Source organism: Aptenodytes forsteri, unplaced genomic scaffold (genome assembly GCF_000699145.1).
Source record: "Aptenodytes forsteri isolate BGI_AS27 unplaced genomic scaffold, ASM69914v1 Scaffold624, whole genome shotgun sequence".
NCBI lineage: Eukaryota > Metazoa > Chordata > Aves > Sphenisciformes > Spheniscidae > Aptenodytes > Aptenodytes forsteri.
The window spans coordinates 24,836-40,141 of record NW_008794808.1 but is presented as its reverse complement, the minus strand read 5'-3'; the positions used below and the strand labels follow the sequence as shown (position 1 = coordinate 40,141).

Genomic DNA, 15,306 nt, shown 5'->3' with positions numbered 1-15,306 from the left:
GGCTGCCGGGAGCGCATCGGTGGCGATGGAAAAACTACGGACCCTGCTAAATCATCAGAGGCGAAGCGGCCCAGAGCCGTGCCTGTGTGGCTGCGGTCCAGCCACGGACATGGCGCGGCTCCCTGGGTTGCTGGCGAAATAATTCTCCTGAGTTGGTGTTTGCTAATTTTTTAAGATGCTTTTTTTTTGTAGTCCAGTGGGTGACAAGGGCTGGTACCGCAGCATCGGGTGTCTGTCAGTTGGGTTTCTCCAGCCCTGAAGATTCAAATCGCTGCCTCCTTCTGTCCTCCAGCAATTGACTGACCTTCTCCTCAGACCATAAGGCCCCATAGTTAAAGCACAGTTACTACATTTCCTCTGAATTCTGAAGCACTTAGTAATAATTGTCCATACTATATAATTTCTCTAATGTACAATGTATCTACTTACCTTTTACGTTCTGTGTTTCCTGGAATCCAAGAGCCATGCACTGTCATAATTTAACCATTGGCCACCATTAGCCGTTAGGGTATAATTAGCAAACATCAGTTTTAAAAGGAAGTTTTCCCCAAAAGTTGGTTTTGTTTCAGTTAAATCTTAGCATCGCATCAGAACAAAGATTTCTTCCGCAAAGTTTGAATTAAAAAGTGTGGCTCTGCTCTTTTTGAGAGAGGAGACAGGCTGCAGTGCCATTTAAAATGGACATTCAAAGCACTTCGCTATGCACAAAGTTGCAAAAGCTTAACTAAAATTGGTTTTAGGCAGCTTTACATCAGTAAAGTCATTTACAACTGTAAGGAATTATGGAGACAGGATTAATAAATGTATGGAATGATTACACAAGTAGGAGTCTTCAGCCAGGAAAAGAGGGGTGTCACCAGCAGCACAGAGCAGGGAACGATCGCTCCCTGTTTCTTCTAATGCAAGAACCGGCATCAAATGAAACGAGGTGGGGCGGGCTCAGAATAAAAGCCCTTGTTTTGTCATGCCGCGTAATTAAGCTGAGGAGCTCTTTGCCACAGAACATTATGGGAGCCAAGTTTAAGAGTTAAGGTATTTCGATGGAAGAAAGATCACAAAGACTTACTTGATGCTTTCTAGTGCGACTGCTCATTGCTTCTTCTAAAATTGTCCATCAGATCTGCGGGAAATGATGGTACAAGAGCCGATTCTATGAAGACACAATAGAAACAAAACAGACACAAAAAAATGAGATCAGAATAAGAAAGGAGTTTCAGCATTTGTCCTTTCTTGCATATCCACTGAGGCTTTTAATGTCCGTATATGGCTGAATTGTATTCAAATTAGCTGTTAAAGACCACTTGCCTCATTTCAAAGAGGGAACATTAAATAACAAAGTTGGGTTTTTTGGGGTGTTTTGTTAATATTATGAATTCTTCTTGCTTTAGTTAATTCAATCCAAGGCTATACTTGCACTGGGGCCTGAGACAGATTTATCTGTGGAGTCAGTCACCATTGCAAAAGACTTCCAGCTTCAGTCTGGGAAGACTTCTATCTAACCAAAAGTGATTTTGTTATTTTTGCAAAAAGGAGACATATTCTCTTGAAAATCACAGTTTTCCCTGAGCCTATCGGATATTGAGATTATAGTCTGGCAGTCTTGTCCTCTTTCCTGTTAACCTCAATAAATAATAATGTGGAAAGAAAAGAGAAAATACAAAATTAAGGTGCTCTCTATAGCTTCAAGTTTGAGGTTGGAAGATTATTTTCTCCTCTTCATGGTACAGAATGAAGATAGGAAAATCAGACACACCTTTTGTACAGCTGTTCCATTTAGCTATTGCCGTGATTGACATGACAATGATTTTTTGTTTTCCCTTTTACTATGAAAGCAGTTTGTACAATTCGTAAAGAAAGAGACGTAGGGCTAGAGGGCTGCTTTGTTTGCTTGCTTCCAAAAAAAAAGAAGAAATTTGCTTTAATGATGATTAAACCAGTAATACAATAATAAGTTCTAAGAAGAACCTGGCTCTACCTTCCCTATAACCTCCCACTAAGAAGTTGAAGACAGTAAAAAGATCTCTCCCTTTTCCTTCCCTTTTAAAACTGAACAAACCCCGCTTGTTCGGTCTCTCCTCATCTTCCATCTGCTCTCCATTATCCATCCGCTCCAACTTTTTAATCATCTTGGTGGTCCTTGACTGGAATTGCCTGAGTACGTTGGTACAGTATACTGGGGAGCTCAACACTACTGGTTTCGTTCTGTGACTTGGTAATGCTGCTCCAAAGCCAACTGTTATGAATAGAAAATAACTAGCATGGTTGCTAAAAATGAACGTGGTGCTTTTTTATTCTGGCTTGTCGTTACTGAAGAACACAGTCGACATAAGCTCTAGAAAATATCAAATAGTCCCTAAATCCAAATACAGGATTTTCTGTCCGTTGTTTTTGGACATTGGATTTTCACATGAAAAGTAGTCTTGGTGGTAACTGTGGGGTGGACAGACTTCTGTCAGTAGCTCCCAGCTCATCAAAACCTGTAAGAACATCAATAGCAATAACGGGATGAAAAAGCAGAGGAACAGTTACAGAAAGCAACCTCAGCTTTTGGGTGAGACACAGAGAGGGACCCGCACGGTCATTTCACTAGGGCTCAGCATACCCTTGTTGTGGGAATGGTCAGAACAATCACTGGGGGAGAAACAGTCCACCGGTGTGATACAGATCATTGTCACATTATATGGACATGCCCTTCTTTCCCTTGGATATCTTAGGTCAGGGCCATATTCACCCCCACCAGAAAAAATAATTGTCATCTACCCAAATGACACCTCTCTGTCTTTTGTGTGTATACCATTGGCCCCGTATCTGTCGTAAGGGGCTAGGACAAAACAATCGACCATTTCAGGCCAAAGTGATTTTTTAAAAATTGTTAATAAAGGATAACTCCAGATCCAGTGTTATGGCCATATTTATTACTCCTTTCCTGTTGTTAGAATGTGTAATGTTTCTGAACAGGGCATTAAAAAAAAAAAAAAAAAAGTGCCTCCTGCAAATCAAGAAACCGTATTTCTGCGGAGCTGTGGAGATGCTGGTAATGCGGGAGCTTGATTTGGCAAGGTAAGGCAATCAACCGTTTGAAATTCTTGGCACATGAAACGCAGGTCAAGCATGTGTTGGTAGTGTAAAATGTTTCCCATGCAGGAAAATATAAATTAAAGGAAGTGGTTTTTTTATTCTGGGGAAGCTTTGATACCAGGATTATTGAATTAAGAACGACATAATAGTACCGTGTAGCTCTCCATCCAGATGTGCTTGGCCCCACGGGGGCACGGCCACTGTGAAGGTACAAGCTCGTTCCTGACTGCCTCGTCTTCTCCGCAGATGTCTCTCCAGTTGTGGCAGGCCTCATTGGTGCTACTGTCCTTGTGGTTTCTGTCTCAGTAACAGTTTTTGTGTGGACATGCTGTCACCAGCAAGCAGAAAAGAAGCACAAAACCCCACCGTATAAATTCATTCACATGTTGAAAGGCATCAGTATCTATCCGGAGACCTTGAGCAACAAGAAGAAAATTAACCGAATCCGGAGAGACAAGAATGGCACTCCTAAGGAGACTGGAAGGGGAAACCTCTTGGTGGATGCTGCTGAATCTGGTTTAATAAGCTCCGATAAAGCTCCGGATGGGCCAAATGCAGCCCCCCACGTCGACCAGCTCCCAATAAAAGTAGATTATGGAGATGAACTAAGTCCAGATCAAAGCCTCACTCCAGGAGGAAGTAAAACCTCCTCCCCATCTTCTCCAGGGGATGACGTCATGTTGGGTGAACTGACCTTCTCAGTGGACTACAACTTCCCCAAAAAAGCACTGGTCGTTACCATTCAGGAGGCTCATGGGCTGCCAGTGATGGATGAGCACACTCAGAGCTCTGACCCTTATATCAAGATGACAATTCTTCCAGATAAAAGGCATCGAGTGAAGACTCGTGTACTTCGCAAGACGCTAGACCCGGTCTTCGATGAAACCTTCACCTTCTATGGGATCCCATACAGCCAGCTCCAGGATTTGGTGCTTCACTTCCTCGTGTTGAGCTTTGATCGCTTTTCTCGAGATGATGTTATTGGAGAGGTCATGGTGCCCCTTGCAGGGGTGGATCCAAGCACTGGAAAGGTTCAGCTGACCAGGGAGATCCTCAAAAGGAACATACAAGTAAGTCACTTCATGTAGTGTGACACAAGGCTCCTTGCATTGTATTTGATCCAGGAGCCTCCGTGGTCTAATAAGCAGGAATACTGCAAATCCTTAGCCATGAAACCCATTTTTCCACAGATACGTATTACTGGTATTGTATGGCTGTGCTTTTTTAGTTAGGCAGTTCTTTGCTGTGTGGTTATGGCGATTTGATAAGGCATAGTCACTATTTAGGTATAGAAATGATGAATGCTATAACTGACGATGCCAAGAAAAAAGGCCAAGTCCCCATCTCCGAGTAAAAGAGCTGATGTGATAACGGGACATTCATCAGTGCCCAGCCTTCCTGACCGTACGGTGGCAGGGGGGAGAGCTAGAGATAAGGGTGCTCCGAATAAGTTTTACATGGATTCTGAGTAACAACATATTCTGTTCTGCAAAGGCAAACCTCACTGAGAGAGGGAGATTTGTCTGCTCTGACCGTTTTAGACACCTGTACTTGTAATTATCTACATCTGAACTTGTTACTGTAAGCCGTAAGTAAGTGGGAATACATCAACACAGTCAGCAGAGTCTGACGTGATTCCTCTTGTCCTGGAGCAGATACTTAAATCAGCTCAGATGAATCCCACTCTAGATGACTATTTTTTTCCTCACTTAAGAACAAAGTGTGTCTAAGATGGTTTTGTCAAACGTAGACACCTAAAATTTAGGTGAAATGAATCCCACTCTTAGAGTCTACTGCCGTAAACTAGAAAGATGAGCAATCCATATAAGATATTAAGGCTTACCTTGGGGAAGATGTCTTCTGTCCTCAGAAAATACACTACGCTCAAGTAGGAGGATGAGGTGGTACTTAAGATTTTTATTTTCTTGCTTAGTTTATTTCTGCTACCAATCCTCCAGGTTCAATAGAAAATGGCATTTGGGCTCACTTACTGCCTTAACGTGTTGGAAATTGTTGCTGGGCTCTATAAAATACTTCATTACGTCCTAGAGTGGCATTATTTTACGTGAAAAATTTTTTCTACTATATGGAGCATTTGACTTTTTTTTTTCCTTAAAGTTATTGACAGGAGACTCTATGTCAATGGCCCAAAACAAACCAAAAGAATCTCAACAAAACCAGAGTTCTGGTGATTACTTTGCTTTTCTTAGGTTCTTGGGATGCTTTACATTATGGTAAAACAACTGACTGGTTTAGGTTCTTTTAATAGTATTCTTTTCAGTGCATTGACCGTCTCTCTTAGAAGTAATAGATTAAAAATAGAGGAAAAAGGTCACGCTAAATAAAAATAGACTTAATCGAGGATGCAAATTATTGAACATTTATCTGGTGATTACTTTGCTTTTCTTAGGTTCTTGGGATGCTTTACATTATGGTAAAACAACTGACTGGTTTAGGTTCTTTTAATAGTATTCTTTTCAGTGCATTGACCGTCTCTCTTAGAAGTAATAGATTAAAAATAGAGGAAAAAGGTCACGCTAAATAAAAATAGACTTAATCGAGGATGCAAATTATTGAACATTTATTAGTAATCAAAAATAAGTACCTTAGTGTTATTAGTAATCAAAAATAAGTTTACCTTAGTGTCAGGTGTGCGTTCTTGAAAATCTGCATAGTTCCACAACATCAAAACAGCCGTTACTGAACAAAGTTTTCAGTGTCAGGAAGTATCAAAATCTGGAATACAGAATTGCATTTAAAACCCAGTAAATTATTACACTGATCCAAGCCAGCAAAGGTGTACATCCCATCCTAATGAACATTCCCAGTAATTTCTAACGGACAATCTAACAGTGCAAATTACTTTGAAGTAACTGCATTAAATTACTTCAGACCAAAAGAACCCCAAAACTCTAACAACATATACACACCACACCCACGCACCCCCAATACTCTCTCTGGCCATTGTATTCTGGTGTATCCAAGGAGCCAAAGTTCTCAACATTTCCCTTCCGGGGCCAGGAACTCGCTCATATATTTACTCTCCTCCCAGAATTTTGCACGAGCAGCAATAGGCTTCGTTCCTTGCATTTGGAAAACACGTCTTAAAATTAAACACAGGGGAGCTGCTCAAATAAAAAGAAACCACCAAAATAGGAATGAACATTTTCCGTGTTTAAGTTTACATGCACAATTTTTCCCTGCTAAGCTGAATAACAGCAGTTGAAAGAACAGCTTCACCTCTTGGGTGATCACCAGAGCGTTTAGTGTGACATCTACTGTAGTGCTTTACCGGTTTGAAGTGAGAAAAATTCCTGCGTTTGGGGACCCCCCCCCCCCCTTTGCTCTGCAGTTAACAGACACCGATGGGGGCAGGAGGAGGGCAAGGTGCTACCGGTCAAAACTTTCAGCAGGCAGCTATCCGAGTTGTTGCAGTAGCTCTGCCATCAGTGCGTTACTGACACCACACGATTTCATACCCATTGCTAATACTGTTTGCCTTGATAGCAAATAAACTTACTCTAAATTAGTGCCATCTCAATGAAAGTTAATGAACGCCATCTGGAAACCAAACCTAATTATCTTAATATTATATTACTCTTCGAAAGGATGTACAGCAAGTTTAACCGAGTAGATCTGGTTTTATCTTCTTTTATCTTCATCCTTTACCTTTGCAGACTAAACCGATGGTGAAACTGTCAAAGCATACCTAAAGAACTTGAGGTGCTTGGGCATCAACGCTCCACCAAAAGTCAATGAAACTTAAGCTCCTAAAACCCACAGGTGCCTCTAGTAGCAGACCTCAAAAGGCAGCCAGAGCCGCTGCTCTCTCAACAGGCGCCCACCAGGTTCGCCCTCACGGAAACACAGAATTCAAGGGGAGAGGCTGTAGCGATGCTTGCTGTGCTCATCAGGCACAGGGTGAACAGCACAGGAGGATTTACGTTACGCCGCTCGCTGGCTCCTTCTCCCAGAGGCTCCGTCTGCCTGAGGCACTTAAAAATTTTTTAGGCATTTAGCACAGGGAAAGGAAATTCTGGTGACCTCCGACATTTGCCCCTATTTATAAGACCATCTTGTCCTAATAAGTTCTTTCTGTTTCTTTTTCACAGAAATGCATTAGCAGAGGGGAGCTGCAAGTCTCCTTGTCTTACCAGCCTGTGGCGCAGAGAATGACTGTTGTGGTGCTGAAAGCCAGACATTTGCCAAAGATGGATATCACTGGCCTCTCAGGTAGAAGCTATTTTCTCCAGCTCTAAACGTGTATAAAAAAATCTCCCAAGTTCACTTTCAGATCTTTTCACCTGTCTTATCTGAACATTTTCTTTGTTTGCACACTTCTCCTCAAACTCTTTCTAAGGGCGATGGATCACTACGAGTAATCCATCACTCACCAACAGATGGTTATACAAACAAGACCAAATCCTTCCTACTGGGAGACCAGCAGTTGCATCTTTCTGGCATCACCTGGTTTGTTTATGAAGGCAGCATTTTCCAAATTCAGCAGATCTCCACGTTGCTTTTGGCCAGGCCGTGCAGGCTCTGCACCTCCGTGCTGCTGTCACTCATCATTGCCCTCAGCAGCATTTTTTCCACGGCACAACCGCTGCTTACCACGTCTACCTCAAACCCTGCTCCTAGAAGAGAGCGAGCGTAAAAAAGAGGAGGGATAGACTCACGAGAGAGAGGAGTAAATTCATATGACATTAGAAACAATTTTTTTTTTCTTTTTTGTTGTTTTTGCTGTTTTTGTTGTTCCGCTATTTGAAGGGAAGAGAAGAGCAGCTGTTCTGGCTTTCCTATTTTGCAGTCACAGATTCTCAGACTCCTGAATCCCCTTAGCAAAGTTTCTTTCAGGATTACGGGAAAATGGTTGGAATCAACTTGAGATTCAATAATAGCCCGACATACCAAATTTAATCCTGTTTTTGCAGCTTTCTCCTGTACACCTCAGAAAGTATGCAGACTAGGCTTAATTCTCTATTGTAGGCCTTAAATTTTACTCTTTCTTAAAAAAAAAAAAAAAAGCAGCTTTCCATGTGTGGTCTCCAGCTACAGGATAATTTTTTTAGTAACTGTTCTTCTACCTGCTGAATCTCGCAAGGCTAGCATCATTTCTTTATATCATCTTTATATTATGCATAAGGTCATCATTTCAGTTGGATAAAAAAAGTGAAAATTAGCCAGTGTCAGCTGGGCAGGTGACTTCCAGCTTCAAAACTTGCGTTACGTGAAAAAAAAAGCACTCTGTGCCTGGTATCTTAATTTTAATCCTAAACAAGCATCCGCATAAAGAGCAAGCTGACTGATAAAATAACAAAGTGAGGCTGATGGAAAAAGGAAGGCTTTGTTTTAAACTTTCTTCTTTTTAGTACCTTCCACTATAAATGTTTTCCATCTGCAAATTATTAAAACCATTTTGGCACTTTGTTGGGCTATTTCCTGAAATAGGGTAAAAATATTTCTTGTTGTAGATGACAGTGAAAAGTGAAAGTTTTGGCCCGTTGGGCGCTGACTTCACCAAAAAGCTACCCGTTTGGTATTTCTAGGCTTAATTACCGCAATTTACGTGCAACTTGCTTCCCTCCACTCCCCGTGCAATGTTGGGACTCGTAAAGAACTTGCACTGCTCACATCAGCGGGTTGCTTCGCAGTGAGAAAATACGCCAACGGTCCCCTCCTCCTGGGGGAGCTGCAGTGAGCAGCCTGGATTCACATCATTTACTTGAGCTGGCTCAAGGTCAGCAAGCTGAACCCTATCCGTTACTTCTAGGGGCGTTACTGGGCTGTGTTATTAGTTTATTTCTCTCTCTTCTCCGGCAGATCCGTACGTTAAGGTGAATGTTTATTACGGAAGAAAGCGCATAGCAAAAAAGAAGACTCACGTGAAGAAGTGCACTTTGAATCCTGTCTTCAATGAATCCTTCATTTATGATATCCCTGTCGATCTCCTTCCTGACATCAGCATTGAATTTCTAGTTATCGATTTCGATCGTACCACAAAAAACGAAGTGGTGGGACGGCTGATTTTGGGAGCGCACAGCATCACCGCAGGTGGTGTGGAACACTGGCGAGAGGTGTGTGAGAATCCTAGAAAGCCAGTTGCCAAATGGCACAGCCTGAGCGAATACTAGCAGAGGTTGCGGCAGCGACAGCCGACTCGTAGAACAGACTTAAACCTTGTTTTAGCTGTAGAACTAAACTTTCGTAAGAAGCAGCAGCTGATTGGTTCTCTAGTGATGTGATTTTGCAGGGCACTAAAATTCTAAAGAGCATTAAATGAAAAAAAAAAAAAAGATACCACAAATATATATAACAGTGTAATCACGCTATTGCATGCCTAATACAAACTGAAATTAGTATAACTACCAATATCAAGTTGCAGATTTTAATACAATTATCTGTCACTATGGAAGTTGTGTTTGTGCCGAACTGTCTTTGCTGGTATTCACCAAGATTGGCCTGTCTTTATTAGGCTTCTCCCAAAGTTTCTGAATTCTGCTGTTTAACCTCTAGTTTCTTGTTAGTTTGCCTGCCCATTGGTTCTTGCAGTTCTGTTCTTTGCTGGTTTGGGAGTACCAACCGCATTTCCATATAAAGGTGGTTTAGAATTCTGCACTAGCGCAAAAGGAAAATACAGGGGAAAAAGGCACTTTCCTTCAGAGAAGAAACAATTCTGTTGTCAGGTACTGAAATACTTGCCGTTGTGACGTACTTGTTGTGGAGCTGTAAGGTCACAACATCAAAGATTTGCATCTAAAATTCAAAACACCAACAAACTGATCACGTTGCTTTTGCCACAGGGAAGTTAGCGCAGGCACGATCTCACAGACTCTCAGAAGCGGGGAAACGCCGCTCTGTTTCGTTTTATTTAACCCTGTCTGTGCGTGAAGGGCCCAAGAAAAAAAACCAAAAACTGACGTGTCATTGATTGGTAAGGAAACTCTTGCTGATTCCTTTAAACATTAAATGTGAAATTCTACATGATCGATAAGTTCAGTTATAATGGCGTAACGTATCTGAGACAGGAAAATATCTTGGGGGAGGAGGTTTTAAGTGAAAAAATTACAAAGCTTCTCTTCATTCGTACTTGAGTCAATTTGCATTATATATGGTCTTGTAGTTAGCTAAAAGCCAGCTCTCAAAAAAGGAGTAAACACAGGGCAAAGCCCGTCACTACAAGATGTGTCAAATGCTTCAAGAAGTTAAATTTCACCGTTTCGAGGCAGCTTGAGTTAGTTCTTAAATTGTGAATGACTTCTGAGACTTAGGATATGCTTACCATCACCTCTGAAGTGTAAAAATGTTACTTGACAAGCGTGACCTGTAGCACTTCAGGCTATTAACCCTGAATAGTCAGTAGTTTTGAGCAGAAGTTCATAAAGTTCCACAAATAGAAGTGAAGTTTGGAAGTAGCTGCATTAGATCTCCTGGTCAACACGCTAGCCTACAAACTGGTTTTGTACAAGACAGTAGCATCCTGGCAACTAACTCAATTTGGCTTCTTCAAAGCCACATTCAAGCCAGGAAAGATGTAAGGATGGTAATTGGCAGCAAATAATTGATTGTAAACATTGTTGGTAAACTGAGCGGAAATAGTTACAACAGGCTGTAGAAATTTAAATTATTTCTGAACTCTCCAATGGAAATATGAAGCAGAACTGAGCTCGCAAAGAGGCACACAGAAGACCACGAATTTTCAGTAAATGTTTAGGTGCTTCCAGGCAGCCAGTCTGTTCTGTGCCCTGTGGAATGTAAATAATGTATTATAATTGAAAAAATTTAAGATCATTTAACTACTTACAGGACTTGACTACTGAATTTTAGAGCCCTGTTGGAAAAATGATCCTTTCCACCTTCGTACCAATGAAAGTAGAATAATTGAGCAAGTCTTACTCGGTTTCCTCTCCAGCCACCATGTAAAGCAACAGCTGCTGGGAGGGCTCTTCGTGCGAACAGTCAGCACTTTGTTAGTTGGCAATACTTTGGCATCTCTTCCTAAGAAATTATTTTCGGAAAGCTGAATTTTCTCACTCGTAGCTAGTTACTCATTGAAATGTCCTTCCAGGCAGAGTGTCTTTCTAGCAACAGAAGTCGCATTGAAGCTGAAGCTTTCTATTTCTCAGCCTTGCATGGCAGACAGAAGCGTGGACTTCCGTCCGTGCTTTATCGATCCCGATTATGAGGTTTCTGCCTGAGGTTATAGTAGATTTTATCTTTGTCTTAAATGCTTTCTAGGTCCTGCTCTATTAGTGGCTCACAGCCACAAACCAGAGAACGAGTTCTCCCTTGGAAATTGGTGTAGATCTATTTCAATTCTAGTTTTTGCACTAAGCAATTGCGTTGCTGAAGTTTAGCAACTGTCACGACTTTTCCTCAGAACATGCTTTCCAACACCGCTCCCAACATCTGAATAGGACATACTAACAACAACAACGAAGTTCCCTTTTTTCCCTTCGGTGTGAGAAGCATGCTTAAGCCTAGATGATCTCCTTAAGATTCCTTTAGTTGAAAAGGAAGGATGAACTTCTCGTCAAGGAAACATGCTCAGGGTAAATAGACTTAGGCTATCGGGCAGATAGGAGTAGCTCCAACACTCTTCTGGAATAATAGGAAACTGAAGATGTGCAGATATATATTTTTTAAAACGTAAAAGAGACAGTAAGTGACAGCGGACTCACTGTAAAATCTCCCAGGTGTGGTTATTCTTTACCTTGTGTCTTCTATTGTAAAATTAAACTTGGACAGTTACAACTTTGTGTGAAAAAAGAAAAAAGGCAAAAAACCTAACGTGTGAAACCGCATAATGCTATAAGCTAACCTACATTATGTAATGCTATCTTGTATGTTGAATTTGTTAACGCACATTGAGCGTGCAAATAAAAATTAAATCACTTTAGCTGCTGACTGCGCCATGTTTGACCGTAGGCAACACACAGATGACTATACTAAATACTTCAAGAATTTGTTTCTAAAACCATGCGTTTCTGCTATGACAATTCACAGGAAAAGCACACACAAAATCAATCTCAAAGAAATAAAGGGACGTAACAGAATCCTGGCAAATTAAGTATAACACTATTACTTAAACATTAGCACATACAAAGACTCTCAGTAATCTACACAGCCTAGTACATGGGTGTAATTTGGCATAAATGGATATTTATTAGCTAAGTTGAATCTAAGTGAAAAAAGAGGACATTAGATGGGCAGAAAAAGAAGCAATTTGACTCAACATTTGTAATTTAGTCATTCCTGGATTCCTAGTCAAAACTGCATTCTCCAGGAATACTTTTGTCCATCTCGCTCTGTGCAAGATGCAACAGTCTCTCCTGAAGTACAGTGATCTGGCTTCTGTGACTTGTTTTTCTGCAGCTCCCCATCAGCACTACACAGAACAATATTGCTAGGCACAAAGCCACGTCTTTAGAAAATGCCAAATAGTGCAGAGCAGCGAGCTGTGTTTCCTCAGCAACGCAGACTACAGCAAGCACTTTAATGCCATACTTCACTCGTTTTGATAGCTTCCCGCGTAGCAAAGGACCGATCTCCAGAAGTGCTTTAGGTGTCTCTACTTAAAACGAACTTCACGTGAGCTTCAGGCCTCATCTTCAAGGAACCTGACGGTTTCAGTCCAAGCTTTACAAAAAAGATTGCCTAATGTCCCAGAAAAAGGAATGTGGCCGGCGCTGCAGCTCTTCACATACAATTCTGCACCAGAGGTAAGGCTATCACAGGCTTTCCTGCCTTCCACACGGATGTAAAGTGCAGTCTTTGGAGCACCTTTGCGTGCCTCCTCTAATACAAATACACTGCAGTTAATATTAAAAATCGACTCTCTCTGGCTTCACTCCGGGACAAAGATGAAAATGATCGAACTGCAACGGACGCCGTTCCCATCGCCAGGTTCACCAGTGACGTTCTCAGCTATTTCAGTGATACTGAGGAAGGCGTTACTGAAGCACTCAAGAAGTTTAATTAGCTTGACCTGACTCCTGCTCTGGTGATTCAGTTCCACCACATGGCTCAACAGTGGCAGTCAGAGAAGGTGCTGAACACACAAAAATATCAGAAGCCGCTGAGATGATGCAGGTAGTGATCCACATGGCTTGGGCATGCATTTGAATTCAGTGTCCACTGACTCAGGACACAGTGGTTTATTTAACACCTATGCTTACCATTAATTACGTTGCTCTCTGCACTGCGATTGATCGCGGTGTTTAACCACTTTCAGTTATTTATCATGGTAATAACCACAATTAGAGCAGCTGGCTAAAACTGCTCAGCCAAAGCGCAGTCACTGATTATTTTCTACTCATTGTGCAAGATGTGAAAGAAAATCTCTCTTCATCCTTCTCTGCTTGGCTTCTGCCTCTAATACTGCATGCCTTTAATAAAACATCCCGTTTCAGGTTCTTACACCATTCAGCTGAAACAGAAACAAAAGAATTTGCATAAGAAAGAAAAAAAGCAAACAGAATGGGTTTGACAAACCATGAAAAGAGAAATGGTTTTGTGGAGAGCATGGAAGCTCAGCTCTGACTTTCTTCCCACCTTCCTTGGGTCCGGGTGCTGGTGCCGTTTAAGTCAGAAGGATTCTGCGTTGCTTTCAGCACAATTGGGTCTTTCCTCCTCCGACAGCTTCTGCCTCACCTAATTCCCCGTAGGAGTGAGTCATGTTGCCACGGCAACGCGATTCACTTTTGATGGCAGACGCTGGGTCAGGGCTCTTTCGGTATTTCCTTTGAGCAGGCAGAGCCAGGAATAGCTCCGTCTCCTTTCCGAGCCCCAGATCCGTGGGATTGCGCTAAGAGGGAAGACGCTGCCATCAGATGGGTCCCTCTGAAGGGCTTCAGCGCGCCCTCATCTCACCCTCGTTAAAATGCAACAACTGGATCTCGAGCATTCAACGAGCCGTTCCACCCCGTCAGACAGATCACAGGGCCCCAACGTTAACACCCTTATTGTCGAAACTTGAAGTGTCTTCTCCAGTAACTATTTAAAGCCAAGCCAGTCCCTCTCGGAGCCTATGGCACCAGAAAGCCACCATGCCTGCACGCCGCAGGTCTGGAACGCAGCACCTGCCTGGACATCTGCAAGTGCTGGCTCTGAACTCCTGGTTTCACTTCTGCGCTACAGAAAGTACACGATTCTTGGGAAGATGCTTTCTCTATTGGGCCAAACGGGAAACGGGACAGGAAAGGAAAAACATACCAAGAAATAAGTAGAACATAAGGAAGTGGCAGAAAGGGCAATGCCAAGAAAAAAAAACCACCCCACATAAACCCAAAAAAAGGCCAAAAAACCCAAAACGCCCCCCCTTTACCTCTACTATATTGCACAACAGTTCTACCCTTCTTCCCAACACGGAAGGGCCTGTACAGACAATTTTTAGACTCTACATCAACACAGAACCTGTTGCATCGCATACATCGGTGTATTAATTCATCTGAATTAGTCATCTCAAAGGACTCTACAGCCACTTAAGGACATCCCATTACCACTGAAGAAAAGCAGCCAGCTGTTGGGAAAAAAAAAAAATATTAGAAGTGTACCCAAACCAAATGAGAGCACGGGGAGCATGTTACCCCTCCCCACACTCCCGAAGGGAAGCTGTAGGGAGGCACAGGAATGCTGAGCACGTTCGGTCCGAGAAGGGCGAGGTATATTCCAACTCACAACGTACTCGGGACACGTTAATTTCAGCTGGGACAGAGGAAGGGCTAGACCCATCTGCACCCAGAAAAGAATAAAAAACACCGGCAAAATTATTTGGGGAACATTCAGTTTACATAACCTTGACTTTTTAAAAATTTAAACAAGCAATGCAACTTATCACAGGGAGCTCACCGTCTTGATTTTTGGTCCTGAACAGGATGTTAATACACATACATAGAAATTCAGACTTCAGGTCACATCCAGAAAGCCAAAACGTAAAAGCTTGCCAGATTCCTTCCTGCTAATGAATGTAACAAGACGAACAGGAGTTCAGCAAAGCAAAATTTAGCAAATACCAAATGTCTCACAGTATTACACTGTTAAAAGAATGAATTACAACACCGAGATTTATGTACTAAAACCTTATAATTAAAAGAAATACCTATGTCATACCTTAGGATATATGTTCAGGTCTCTGAAAGAAACACCAGGCGTGTAGACAGGAGAAAAATCAACATGTTACCACACATTACAGCACAAAGCCTGAGCTGATGCTCTCAAGTCAATTTT

At 42.0% G+C, this 15,306-nt stretch overlaps 1 protein-coding gene across 1 annotated transcript; it reads left to right on the top strand.

The window, feature by feature from the left end:
- Positions 1-3,313: 3,313 nt before the first annotated feature.
- On the top strand, positions 3,314-11,977 carry SYT11 (synaptotagmin 11). Its single transcript, XM_019470800.1, has 3 exons — positions 3,314-4,148; positions 7,191-7,311; positions 8,902-11,977. The coding sequence occupies exons 1-3, from the start codon at positions 3,462-3,464 to the stop codon at positions 9,210-9,212; spliced, it is 1,119 nt and encodes a 372-aa protein (XP_019326345.1). The 5' UTR covers positions 3,314-3,461; the 3' UTR covers positions 9,213-11,977.
- Positions 11,978-15,306: the final 3,329 nt, after the last annotated feature.